Source organism: Cercospora kikuchii, assembly GCF_019650295.1.
Source record: "Cercospora kikuchii DNA, contig_00003, whole genome shotgun sequence".
In the NCBI taxonomy this organism is placed as follows: Eukaryota; Fungi; Ascomycota; class Dothideomycetes; order Mycosphaerellales; family Mycosphaerellaceae; genus Cercospora; species Cercospora kikuchii.
In genome coordinates, this window is record NW_025408584.1 from 1585238 (window position 1) to 1597999 (window position 12762).

General features: G+C 53.6%; 5 protein-coding genes across 5 annotated transcripts; 3 read left to right on the forward strand and 2 right to left on the reverse strand.

Annotated features, from left to right (window-relative positions):
• Positions 1-1339: 1339 nt before the first annotated feature.
• On the forward strand, positions 1340-4251 carry CKM354_000502400 (uncharacterized protein; the record flags this gene model as incomplete). Its single annotated transcript, XM_044800280.1, has 2 exons — positions 1340-1720; positions 1795-4251. The coding sequence occupies 2 exons, from the start codon at positions 1340-1342 to the stop codon at positions 4249-4251; spliced, it is 2838 nt and encodes a 945-aa protein (XP_044656215.1).
• A 635-nt stretch (positions 4252-4886) lies between these two features.
• CKM354_000502500 (uncharacterized protein) lies at positions 4887-6324 on the forward strand (the record flags this gene model as incomplete). Its single annotated transcript, XM_044800281.1, has 5 exons — positions 4887-5153; positions 5244-5296; positions 5357-5478; positions 5531-5944; positions 5996-6324. 5 exons carry the CDS (start codon positions 4887-4889, stop codon positions 6322-6324), a joined length of 1185 nt encoding a protein of 394 aa, XP_044656216.1.
• Positions 6325-6547: 223 nt separating this feature from the next.
• CKM354_000502600 (uncharacterized protein) lies at positions 6548-7306 on the reverse strand (the record flags this gene model as incomplete). The annotated part of the gene is made up of 3 exons (XM_044800282.1): positions 6548-6824; positions 6895-7085; positions 7148-7306. The coding sequence occupies 3 exons, from the start codon at positions 7304-7306 to the stop codon at positions 6548-6550; spliced, it is 627 nt and encodes a 208-aa protein (XP_044656217.1).
• A 1584-nt stretch (positions 7307-8890) lies between these two features.
• On the forward strand, positions 8891-10671 carry CKM354_000502700 (uncharacterized protein; the record flags this gene model as incomplete). Its single annotated transcript, XM_044800283.1, has 4 exons — positions 8891-9024; positions 9091-9855; positions 9909-10280; positions 10335-10671. The coding sequence occupies 4 exons, from the start codon at positions 8891-8893 to the stop codon at positions 10669-10671; spliced, it is 1608 nt and encodes a 535-aa protein (XP_044656218.1).
• Positions 10672-11186: 515 nt separating this feature from the next.
• On the reverse strand, positions 11187-12179 carry CKM354_000502800 (cyclin-dependent protein serine/threonine kinase regulator SSN8; the record flags this gene model as incomplete). The annotated part of the gene is made up of 1 exon (XM_044800284.1): positions 11187-12179. One exon carries the CDS (start codon positions 12177-12179, stop codon positions 11187-11189), a length of 993 nt encoding a protein of 330 aa, XP_044656219.1.
• Between the last annotated feature and the right edge of the window lie 583 nt (positions 12180-12762).

Genomic DNA, 12762 nt, shown 5'->3' on the forward strand with positions numbered 1-12762 from the left:
TTGGGGCAAGGGTTCTGCCGCTACCGCTTCTGGCGCAGCTGGTACCTGATCTGCTCTCTCGCTCCCGCAGGTCGACAAGCTCCCAGAACGGTCAAGATCAGCGCAATGCGAGGTGTCGCTGAATCGTATTCCCCCCCGAAGCGAATGCCCAATTGTGCGGATGGCTGACGAAGCGCGCAGTGTGGCGGCCGTGGAGCAGCTCCTGCGACGTGTGACACGCAGCAGCGCAGGAGAGCGCGCACTATCGAATAGTCATCACCAGCAAGGCATCCGGCACGGCGTAGGAAGGGCTTCCAGAACGGGCACTGCTCGGGCCACCTGCTGTTTCGTTGGCCGCCGCACGTGGGTAGCGCAACAAGTGTGAAACGCAGTCTCACCAGCCGCGAGTGAGCAGACTTGCTGCCCGCCAACTTCACGTGTGCTCACGTTGCGCTAGACTCTACTCTTGAGAAGACCAAGAACACAGCAGCAGGTTAGCGACACGGCAGCGTGTGTTGGCAATGTGGCACTACTGAACGTCGCCCGGTGCTGCGGTGCTCGTCTGCTACTCTTTCGCTCAGCGCGGAGGTGCGAGGCAGGCTCCGGTGGTCCAAGAGACCCCCTGCATGAAGAGCGAGGGTTGGGTGGTATGCTTTATGAATCGCAATATGCATATCGCCGCGCGATCGTGCCCTCCTCGCTCGCAGCGCCGCCCTGCTCGTCGTACAGCGCCAGCCAGGTTGTAGCACCAGCAGTGTGTACGGCGAACGTCGTCGACATGGCCATGTGTGCCACGCTGAGCCCGTTCAGACGCCCCTCGCCCAATTTCGCCGTGGTCGTTTATCGTCATCAAACTACTGAAAGACCGGCGGGCTCACGTCCAGCGCACCCCCGAATGCTTGTTGCCACCGCGCACCAATCGGCTGCCGCCTGTCCCTGTCACACGGTCGTGTCGCGGCGTGTGGGAATCAACCTCTCACACACGCTAACGCCCGATTGTGCAGTGTGCAGCGCACTAGCGACCGAAGGACAAGGTTCGCGCGTCTGGATCAGCAGAGCGTCCGAGCATTTGTGAGCTGCTGCTCGCCCGTTCCATCTCTCATCTCTATACCTTGAGCTATCGGCTGTCAGCCTCTGCTCCTCCACCTCCGCCCTCACGCATGCCGTGCCACGTCTGACCGTTGAGTGCCAGCCAGCACTGCACGCCGCGCCGTGGCCAGCAACACCGCAACCCGAGCGACGACGGGAAACTCCCAACTCCCTCCTGGCGCCATTGAGCGATCGCGCTGGGGAACAGCCGGCAACCAACGCACTGCAGGATAAGCTCAGCGTCGGCTCTTCGCTAGATTAATCGACTATCATGGCACCTTCCTTCACCACAAATGCCTTGCCACGCTCTCGCTCTGGAGAATCTGCTCGACCACCCACCCGCGACGACGGCAACCTGGAGGTCCCCAATCGCACCTCGTCGCTGCACTCGCGCATCGCCGCCCCCATTCCGAGCCAGATGCCGCAACAAAAGACGGGCAATCGGGCGCCCAAGACTCTCACACATGCCTACATGGTATGCGGTGTGGGCCGCGAGCCTTCACAATGGGTGAAGGCTCCGACACCAGCACAAGGAAAAATCGGGCACATGAAGGGAGCCGTTGGTCAATTCTGGCTGCCCGAAATCCTCGGAAGCAGCCCCCGACTGGAACAGGACAACGAAATTGCAAGGTCGCTCCATTCTGCGATGCGGGTAAGTTTCACACATTCTCGCTCACTTCAGAGTTGGCCCCATTTCCGGTTTGTTGCAAAACTGACAGGGTACAGGCGTGCTTTCCCCACGACGTGGAAATCTGCACCGGACCAAGCCAACCACACTGCGTGCACCACGCCTTTGTACTGCAGCAAGACTCATCGCACACTCTCTATGGCATCGCACTCCGAGTGTGGTCGCGCGCTGACGAAAAGCGTGCCGAGACGATTCGCGATTTGCGCAAGCGTACGGAACCCGACTATTATGACACGCCAGGTGAAACATATTGGATCCCATACTGCCTGTCATTCCTGTCAAGGTATCCATTGTACAATCTGCTGGGAGACTACCTTCGTGGCATGTGGATCCATTGGAACAAGGCGACGAACCTGTTCCACGCCGAGGAGGTGTCCCGCATCCTGAGCTTTCCCGCTCCACGCTTGAACGATCTGGTGCGCATTGACATGAAGGACTATGCATTGTGCTACCAATTCCCATCCTCGCCAACCGGCTTCCAGAACTTTGCCATGTGGCCGCTCTTCAGCTGTCTATCCATCCCGAACATCGTTGGAGTTCTCGAGGCAGCCGTGTCACCCACTCGCCGGATCATCTTCATCTCCCACTACCCAGCGATGCTGACGGTTGCCACCGAGACTGTCCGCTTCATGGTCCGGGTGTACGAATGGAGCGGTCTCTATGTCCCAGTCTGTCATGCACGTCACGCGAAAGAGCTTGTCCAAGAGCCTGGGCCATACATCCTGGGAATGACTGCAGAATGCCGGACACTTTTCACAGCTCCATCTGACGCTCTGGTCGTCGATCTCGACCGAAACTTCGTGCTAACCTCGAGCCCGCCAAATGCATGGTCGGCAAGACAACGATCGAAGCTCATCTCGCGGATGACCCAGGCACTGAACGGTGACGTCGTCCCGTCAGGCGTGCCACAGCATCTCCGATCCGCATACGGAGGTGGAAAGCTCATTCCAGCCGGCCAAATCATTGTCATGCGAGGTGAGGTGGAGAGCGTGCAAGACCCAGGGTGGTGGAACCAGGACGAGGTCATGAAAGTCATGGACCACGCCTGCGAGAAACTGGGCAAGAACACCGGCTTTAAATCTGTCTTTGGAGGAGCTCAGAAGAAGCCTCTGATGACAAAGGTGTCAATGAGGCACCTCAACGAGATCGTGCGCGAGCGCAACCAATACTCTCGTGACGCCATGGAGGCATGGCAGGACTTCATCAACCTCAAGGGCCGCATGGACACCGAGCTTGCCAAGGTGACGAAACGCAACAACTTCCTGGTCGAGGAACTGGAAAGCTGGAAGCAGCAATTCCTCAAATTCCAGGCTTTTGCTGAACAACTCACCAAGGAGACGAATGAGCTCAAGGTCAAGATTGAAGGCCACAAGCGCGAGAACCGCCGCTTGACAAGCATGATCGATCAGCAAAAGGACGACGTTGCCAGACTCACAGTGCGACTTTCCGGAACAGAGAAGCAAAGAGACGACGCTCTGGAGGCTTTGGTTCTGCAACAAGAAATTGCAGAGGAACTGGAGCGGGAGCGCAAGAGGAACAAGAAGGATCTTTCTGCCCTTCAGCACACAAACACAACGCTTCTGCGTCAACGCGACGAGGCACAGCGTGTTGTACTCCACCTTCGAGCACTCATCGATGGCCAGGCCCACCACATGGAACACATTGTCAAGTCGCTGGGCGACTCAGAACCAGTTGGCGAGTTTTTGGATGCCGAGGAAGACCGCGTCGAGTCTCCAGCAAAGGAAGATGCAAAGATCGAGAACGAACTAATCAAGCCCGGCACCAACTCGCGAGCCTCATCGCGGTCAAGTACGCGCATGTCGCACTCTCGCAATGATGGTGAGGAATACTCTTCATCTAGGCAGGCTCGTTACTCGAGCATGTCTAAGAGACTCTCTACTTTCAGCATGGCTGATGTTGCAGATCGCCACCTCCGCGACAAGACCGACGCGATCGCCTACATCATCCGCAACATCTCCGAGCAGTGCGCCGCTGCTGTCGAAGGTCTCGACCTCGCTCGACGTGCAGACACCGCCAGCAGCGATGGCGGCGATGATGACAGGTCAGAATCTGGCAAAAAGAGAGGGAAGCGTCCAGTCAAGCATCTTTCCCCTGACTCCGAGAACGGAGATCACTCAAGTAATAACTCTGAGTCGGATTTCGGGGACAACAGGAGCGATGGCACTGCCAGCTACTTGCACCCCAAGAGGACATCTGGAACATCCTCGGCAGTACCGCCAACACCAGACCTCATTCACGACCGCAGCTCTACGAGCATGAGCGTGAACAGCGAAAGCACGGCTGCGACGCCGAACCGATCCAGCTTGCAGAGCGTGTACAGGAATCAGGCCGAGTCCATTCCAGAAGTGCCCACACATATCGTGGGGCACGACGCTGAAAATGGACACCAGCTGGAAGAAATCGCGGAAGAGCCAGTGACCAAATTCGCAGGACGAGGCCTGGAGCACCGCCACAGCCACATCGAACGGGCGTGACTCTCTGGCGCAAAGCGACGTTCGTATGGACGATTTCCAGTCCTCTCCATACGCACTAGCTTTGACCGCTCGAGTTTGGGTTGATCACCGAAAAGTCTGTCTCTGCCGATACGCGACATCCTCCGCTGCTGCTACGCTGCTCCTGCTGGCCATGCTTTTGCACTGGTCTCATTATGGTCCTTTCTTCTTTCTGTTTGTGGAACCTTGAGATACTCCCTTTTGCATTTTTTGTGCTGAATGTCACACTCTTTACGGCCGCGACTACTACTACTGAATACTGTGTACTGCCCGTCTTTCCTATCTCGATGGGCTTTTCTGGGATCGAGAGGGAGGAATACGTGATAGCGGGAGTCAGATCTATCAATGTTGTAAGATATTCATCAGCAGTGTGATTTAGGTAGCTGTCTCGAAATGTATTCAGAACTGCTCTTAGTGGTAATCAGAATTGGCTGTTTTGTCAGGTGCGCTTTCCCAACCTTTGCTGACTTGGAGGAAGGAGCGTATGGCTCTTGCCTCACATACGGCAGCAGCAACACCACGCAGGCATCTCCCTTCCGACCGATCGATCTTCATTACAAGACTACAACCTCACCTACATTCGTTCCCATCCCTCACAACCCGCTTCCCTCCGTGCGATGGACTCGACTCTCAAATGCAACGACCTGAAATGCCGTATCCCCTGCCCCGAGCAAGCCGTTGTCACGACATGCAGTCACATCTTCTGCGTCAACTGTGCTGCGCGTCTGGGCCTCATTGAACAGCATCCGAACGAGGGACCGAGAACTTGTCCAGCTTGTTACACACAGCTTGTGAATCCTGACGACGCGGTCGTCACGGCCCTGAATCCATCAGAGGACTACAAGACGAGCATTTTGAGTGGGTTGAGCCCGGCGGTGATCATGGTGAGTAGAGCCACAGGGGGAGCAGCATTGAGGTTGGAGCGAAGGAAAGAGCCGGGTGGGGTTGTGTTGATGTTGACGTGGGTGCGACAGGAGTGTGCGGGTCGTGGACTTGCGTTTTGGGCGTACCAGATGGTGCAAGATATGTGAGTTTCCCGCGCTGGAAGGAACGTGTGCTTGTGTGACATTCGCTAATGCCGCTACAGCACGTATCAAGAATACGTTCGACGCAGCTTGACAGACAAGCATTCGGCCGCCGAAGCACATGCTGCGGAGATCGAGCGTGGTTTGAGGGAAGACAATGCTCGTCTCAACAACACGATGAGTGGTGCGTTGATATCTCGTTCTATTCTTTGACTTCCAGCTAATCTGCCACGAAGGCATGCGCGATGATAATGAACGACTGCACGCCCAGGTTGAACAGCTGCAGCAGAGTGCTGCACAAAAAAGCAAGGACTATTCAAAAATGTCTGCACTCTACAACAAGCTGAAACAACGCGAACATGTTGTGGGCCTCGAAAGTGCTGCCGACCATGGCGCTGAGGAGATCTTGATGCAAGCTGCCTCTCAGCATCAACAACAGCAAAAGCGAGGTCCGGCTGCTCAACATCCTGTCGGCCAGAGTCGTCAGCGGAGCGGAAGCGGCAGCAATGGCAGTAGCGGCAGTGGCGAGCGACGACCCCGGGTGAAGTCCTGGCCTGAAGCCGCTCAGCCAAGCTACACTCATCAATCTTTCGTCTCTGGTCAACGTACTGGAGCAGGTGGAGGCTATCGCCCAGGCTTCACTTCTTCTCGTAAGCTCATCGACTCGTGCAAGACGTGCATAAATCACTGACCACTCGTAGATGGCATACCTCAGCCGCCAGGTTCTTCACAGCACCGTACACGATTGCCACAGACGTACAATCTTCCCACCTTCGGCCACTTCAACGAAACGCTTCTGCGTGGCGATGGAGCCAGAGACGGCAATGCCACGGGCAACGAATCACGTCGTCTTGAATCCGCTCACCGATCACATTACACTGCCGATCCTGGCAACAATCCAAATGGAAATTACGGCTTAAGTGCTGGCATGCGCGTAGGACGACCACCAGGCGGCAGTGTCGCACCGAACCGTGCTTCGACGATCTCTACTCGTGCCATGGGAAACTACGCTGGTGTGCCACTGCGCTGAGGTGAACGAACAACTGCAATTCCAGGACTACTGGCAAACGTGAGGGAAGTGAGAAGCAGGAAATATTGCTTCGTCATACACGAGATGCGTCAGTTTGTTCCGACTTTCTAATCGTGCGGTTTCACCACAATCTTACTCGACATCTCCAGCGAATTTATTTAGGATCATTGCCAAATGACTTCCTCTCGAAGATCACATAATGCATTCAATCTCATCATAACTTTCAGCTGCTCAACGCGCTGTCCTTCACTCTTGCCTCTTTGATCTCTGTCTCACCCAATTCTCTCAAATCACCAGTGTTCGCGACTTGTCCCGTCAACGTCGCTCCAGCAATTTCCTTGGCGAATCCCAATGCTCCGGTCGTGTGCTTCCAGTAAGTGATATACTTGCTTTGCACTTCAATCAATTTCATCCGAGGATCCTCTGGACCACCATCATGAACTCCATCACCGACGTCACCGAACCAGGCAGAGACTGGTTTGGAGTAGATTTCTTTGATACTGCAAAAGAAAAGCAAATCGTTAGCAAAAGCGAAAGGCAGTGAAAGTGGAGTGTGGGAGAGTTTGGTACCGTGGATCGTCATTCGTCAATTTCACCGCTTCTCCCGTTACAGAAATCCAATCTTCTGTTTTGCCATCACGGAAAGAAAGTTGGACTTCGGGTTTGGCTTCCAAGTCTTTGAATTTTGTGCTGTTGGCGTTTGCCAAAAAGAGGAAGTCGGGGCCGGTGCGTTTTGCTACTGCCATGGAGCGGCCGACGGGCTGTGAAATCGCGTTAGCGTGTTTTGGAGTGAGAGGAGGAGGATAGTGTGGGAGAAACTTACGCCTACTCCAGGACGATAGGTGCTGAACATGCAAGTTTTGATGTTGTCGGACATGGCGTAGAAGTCTTTGAATTTGTCGGCTGTGGAGGTTTTGCTGTCGTATTGTTTTGTGACGGACGGGTCGGTATGGGCGTCGACTTTGCTGGGACGTTCGGGCATTTTGGAGGCGGTTGTTGTTGTTGTGAAAGGTTGGGTTCTGGCTGTTGTTGGGATTGCTGGGAGGAGAATCGAAGTTCTGAATGTTAAGGTAGTTGGTGAGATTCTGAGAATTTGGAGCATTGAATCAAGCGAAGTGAGCTTCTTTGGAGAGGTCTTGTACTCTTGTTCATGTACTGCTTGGTCTGGCGGACTGACGTTCAATGATCGTTGTTGTTGCGTGGACCCTGCATGGGGAACAAGTCATGATGCCACTTTTCGTCAGAGTAGGAACCACATGTCTAGCAATTACTGCATTGCCCTCCACAAATCTTGTAGTCGGTGTCCGGTATTCTGCGAGAGTCCGCATTGGCAGATTTCACAGCGCGTAATGTCTTCTGATTCCAGATGTGGCTGAGATCCATCAATCACGGTTCGATCGTGGCTGGAGAAGTCGGAGAATGTTCCGAATTACTACTGTAAGTCGCTAGGATGTTCTCGAACGAGCAAGCGTCCCCTCGATATGGTAATACATTTGAGCAGAATCGACGCAAGTTCCTAGACTAGATGTGCTGATTCCAGGCCTTCATACCATATCAGCAAGATGGAAGCTCACGAGCTAATGCCGTACGCAAGAAGTCGTCCCATGCTGTTGCCAGCAGCGTTCGGGTCTTAATTTGTAGTGGCCGCCAGAGCCGTCTACACACAAGTGCGTTCAAGTGCTTGATATTTTATGGCCCTCGAGCTCTCAACCCTCTTGATTGAAGCCCGTTTCACAGGCAGCGTGAGTTTCATACCAGACTGTGGATCCTGGAGATTCCAGTTCGGACACTGTGGGAGAAGCCTGGAAGTCCAGCGAATGCAAGATCGTTTACCGCGTCTCTCTTGCTGAGGCTGCACTCGGGTTAGCCTGTCTACAATCCTGCTAGCTCAGACGCAGAGATGTTCTAGAGGCATTGAGGAGCCATTGCAGTCCCTTGTTGCCCACGAAATCTGTAGCTGGAACTGATGGGCCTTTGGATCCTTCCAGGACAAATTAGCTGCTTATGATGGCCTGACCGGCCTGTCGATACCATGATCACGTTCGCTCGTGTGTGGTGTCGCAATGAAGGCGCTCGTGGGGACTTTCAAGCTTCCGTCGGGAGCTGCGATGCTGAATAATGTCTCTTGGCGGCCCTCTGTGATCTTCCCGAAGTCGCTTCCCCTTCTGCAAAGACATGCCTTCGCCTTCATCTGATACCTTCTCGCTGTAGCCTCGTACTTTCCCGCTGTGGAGGTGCGTTTCTCCAGGACTTCGATGTGCTACGACGGCTCCCCATCACCGCTGCGAACATGTGAACCTACATACGCAGACAATGACTGTGCATTCAGGATTCGTTTGCAGCTCTTTCTTTCGCTTACAGCTCTGCCGGCTCGACAAAGGTCACTGCAGGTGCAGGGAGTACTTCCGATGCATCAGGTAGCGAGGCAGGATCGCTGTCAACACGTCTCATGATCAAGTGCAGCATGGAGCTATTCATATCTATCGGTTGCTCGCGATCCTCTGTCGGCAGCGGAGTCTTTTTCAATCAATAGTAGTATCTTCGAAAGCCGCTCTTGTCTGGCATAATGTCCACGTTCATCGAGCTTGATGCTGTCATTGTTGGAGCTGGCTTCGGTGGAGTCTATCAGTTGAAGCGGCTGAGAGACGAGGGGTTCAATGTCAAGCTGATTGAAAGCGGCACCAATTACGGTGGCGTTTGGTGTGTCTTGATGTTCAATTGATCGCTGAATTCGTATTTCACTGACCTTCTGCGCCTTGTGAACAGGTACTGGAATCGTTATCCGGGAGCAAGAGTGGACAGCACGATTCCACATTATGAGTTTTCTGATCCCAATCTTTGGACTGACTGGACTTGGTCTCAACGTTTTCCAGGATCGGCAGAAATCCGTGAATACTTTCAATACGTCGCCCAGAAATGGGACCTTGCAAAAGACACGGTATTTGGCACGAAGGTAAACGGGGCTGTCTGGAGTGACCAGGAGGTGAAATGGACCATCTATACGAATGCTGGCACGACCTACAAATGCAGATACTTCTTACCCAATACCGGCTTCGCTGCTAAGCGTCATATCCCCGATTTCAAGGGAATTGACAGTTTTCAAGGCACTTGGATACATCCTTCGTACTGGCCGAAGGAGGGGTTTGATCTTCGTGGGAAGAGGATAGCAGTCATCGGGACTGGATCCACAGGCATCCAGCTCACACAGGATCTGGCTCCATTGGCGGGTGGATTCGTTCTCTTCCAGCGCACTCCCAACACCTGCTTGCCAATGAGGCAAGAGAATTATAGCAGCAAAGAGCAAGGCCCAGTTTCACGCGATTCGTATGCTGCGTTCTTCGCTGGACGGACTGAAAGCTATGGTGGGTTTGATTTCAACTTTTTGAACAAGAGTACATTCCAGGACTCAGAGGAGGAACGCCTCAAAGTCTACCAGGAGCTGTGGGAGCATGGAGATTTCCACTTCTGGCTGGCCACCTATCAAGACATGTTGTTTGATAACAAGGCCAACACTGAGGCATACAACTTCTGGTAGGCGATGTATTTTGCTAATGACCTGCTCTGCCACACTGACTCACGTTCAGGCGCGACAAAGTCCGAGCACGTCTACCGAACGAGAGACTCAAAGAGAAGTTTGCTCCAATGACTAAGCCTCATGCTTTTGGATGCAAGCGCATTTCGCTAGAGAATGGGTTTTACGAGCTGTTCGGCAACCCAAAAGTGCACCTTGTCGACGTCAACGAAACCCCGATTATTGAAGTGACGCCGAAAGGCATTAGGACATCAGAGAAGGAGTGGGAATTCGACATTATCGTTTGTGCAACGGGATTCGATGCAATCACCGGCGGCATTCTCGACATGAATGTCCAAGGCAAAGATGGCTTGAGATTGCAAGACAAATGGGAACACGGTGTGAAAACTTTCATGGGCATCTCTGTTGGAGAGTTTCCCAATATGTGAGCACACTCAGACAAAGTTTGAGCATCGACGAATGACTGACTCCGGCTCAGGTTCTTCACGTACGGTCCTCAAGCACCAACTGCACTCTGCAATGGGCCTTCTTGTGCGGAGATACAAGGAGAATGGATCGTTTCGGTGCTGAAATATATGAGGCAAAACAAGCTCAAGACCGTGAACGCCCTGTTAGCAAGTGAAGATGCATGGGCGGAAAATATTTGGCAAATTGCGAACATGTCATTGCTGCCGACGGCGAAGTCGTGGTACATGGGCGATAATATACCGGGCAAGACACGAGAACCGCTGATCTATCTTGGTGGGGTGCCAACTTATCATAAGACTCTCAGCGATTGTGCTGCGAAAAGCTATGAAGGCTTTGAGCTCAGCTAGGGCGGCTCGAATATTCCATGGAATGGGTGTAGAGCTATTGTTTTCAATTCCACGCAAGAAGCTTACGGTAGATCCAGCATGCTCGTGCGAAGAAAGAGAGGCTTACCATATCTTGATTTGCTCATGGTCTCGCTATTCTCGATACGCCTTCAAGAGTCCGAAGATCAGACCACGATTCGCAGGACAGACGTGATCAAAGAAGCCATTATACGAGCTGCAATCAGGCTCCTGCTTACTTCCACAGCATGGAATGTGACTGTGATATACCATCAGTATACGATGGATTAAATCAGGCTATTGCCCCCGTCCCGCACCTAGCGTCGAACAAGTGCACCCGTCTCCTTGGCCACGATAACCCGCCGTTGAAAAGGATCGGTGGGATATCGAACGATCTCAAATACTGCGTTGTATTTTCTGATTGCTTCCGATAGGAACTGCTCGACGCGTGCGTTGTCGCTTTTGGGAGCGTCCTTGAGGAACTCCATTTGCCTGTTCGAAATGGCATTGTAGAAGTCCTACTTCGAGGGCCCTCCAGAATTCCAGGCTCCTCCATCCTTCACAAACCGGGTAATGGCTTCCTTGCATGCCCGCTCACTGTAGCTCTCCTCCCATACTGCATACAAGCTGATCATTTCCTGCGTGGAATCTATCACAGCCGGCACATCAATTTTACTTTCTGCGAGCCAGTCCACGATCTTGCTAAGTTTCGGCCCTGCTTGCCTCAGACCGCTGAAACTACCGAGAAATGCCTGTTGGGCTGCAGTGGCGTTCATGGTCGGCGGGAATCCAGGTGTGGAAGCAGAAGTTGGCGAGCCCATGGATGTTGAAGCCTGACCCATGGCACCATGTGTCGAGTGGGCTTGAAGTCCAGGGGGTTGCCCAGAAGGGCGCAACACGACCGCAAGCACCAATGCCGTGATAGCGAGGACGTGAGGCGGGTAGAGAAAGACGAGATCGGTGAGGTAGATGTCGTTCACAATCGAGTGCGCCAAGTTCGACTCTTCTGTGCTGAGACCAAAAATTTGCGCAAACTCGTTTAGTGGGCGATAGGGGTGGTGGCAGATCAGTCGGGATGACAAAGTGGATATGAGGGCGAATTCGCACTCTCCAATCTTGCTACTTTCTGAGACGCCCAGCTCGGGCCATTGTCGAGCTGCTTCGCCGAGCATCAGTCGAATGTGCTGCGGACACTCTTCCATCTTGCAAGCCAGGTATACGGCAGTAGCCATGATCAGATAGGGATTGGTTTTGCGAATTTCCACTCGCAAGTAGAAACGCTTCATGTACACCTGAGCAGTGGCTAGTGCTTGTTGCCTCAAGCTCATTCTTCGTGCGAGTTTTGTGAGCTGTTGCTGGAAGTAGATGTTCATGAGACGCCTCTCCGGCAGCGCATACTTGTTATGCAGCGCCTGATTTGCTCTTTCGAGCTCTTTCCGGGTGTCTGCCAGCTCATCCTTGGTGAAGGTCCAGAATTTGGCCTGCGTAGAGTCCCAGTAGTTGGCAGCCATATTGAGCTCTTTTCAACAGCTGTGGGGCTTATGCTCTCGAAGCATGCATGAGAATCGTATGCAGCAGCGGAGGAGCATTAGCGTGTACGATGCATCGCAGGTGAGCACGCCACTTGGTGGGCTTCGGTCATTCGCGAGGAAGAGATACTGTTATCGACAGGCCGAGCAGTCAGCAGCTCGAATCTGCCGGTCCGTGCTTGGTATAGGCTGCTGAGTACCGTGGGAGAAGAACACAAGGTCCGAGAGATGCCGCGACAAGTCAACGTCGCACAGTAGTGGGCAGGTGGAGACGACACGATGTGGCTGCCGCGTTGGATGGGCGCAGTCAGCGAGCCTTGGCGTTCGTTCAGTCTGCGTTTGCGTGAGCGCCATGACTTCACTTTTCAGCTGGGAATGACATCTTTTCCTCCATCCCCTTCCTCTTCCTCTGCTCGTGTTGTCAAGTATATTGAGAGCTTCGCGAGAAAACCACTCTTTCCCAGCATTTGGCGAGCGCGATTCGTGTCAGGCCACCCCGCCCCAACACGCGCATGACAGGCAGCCACGACTCAGCCACAAATTTCAGCTGCCATCTGCACGGCTG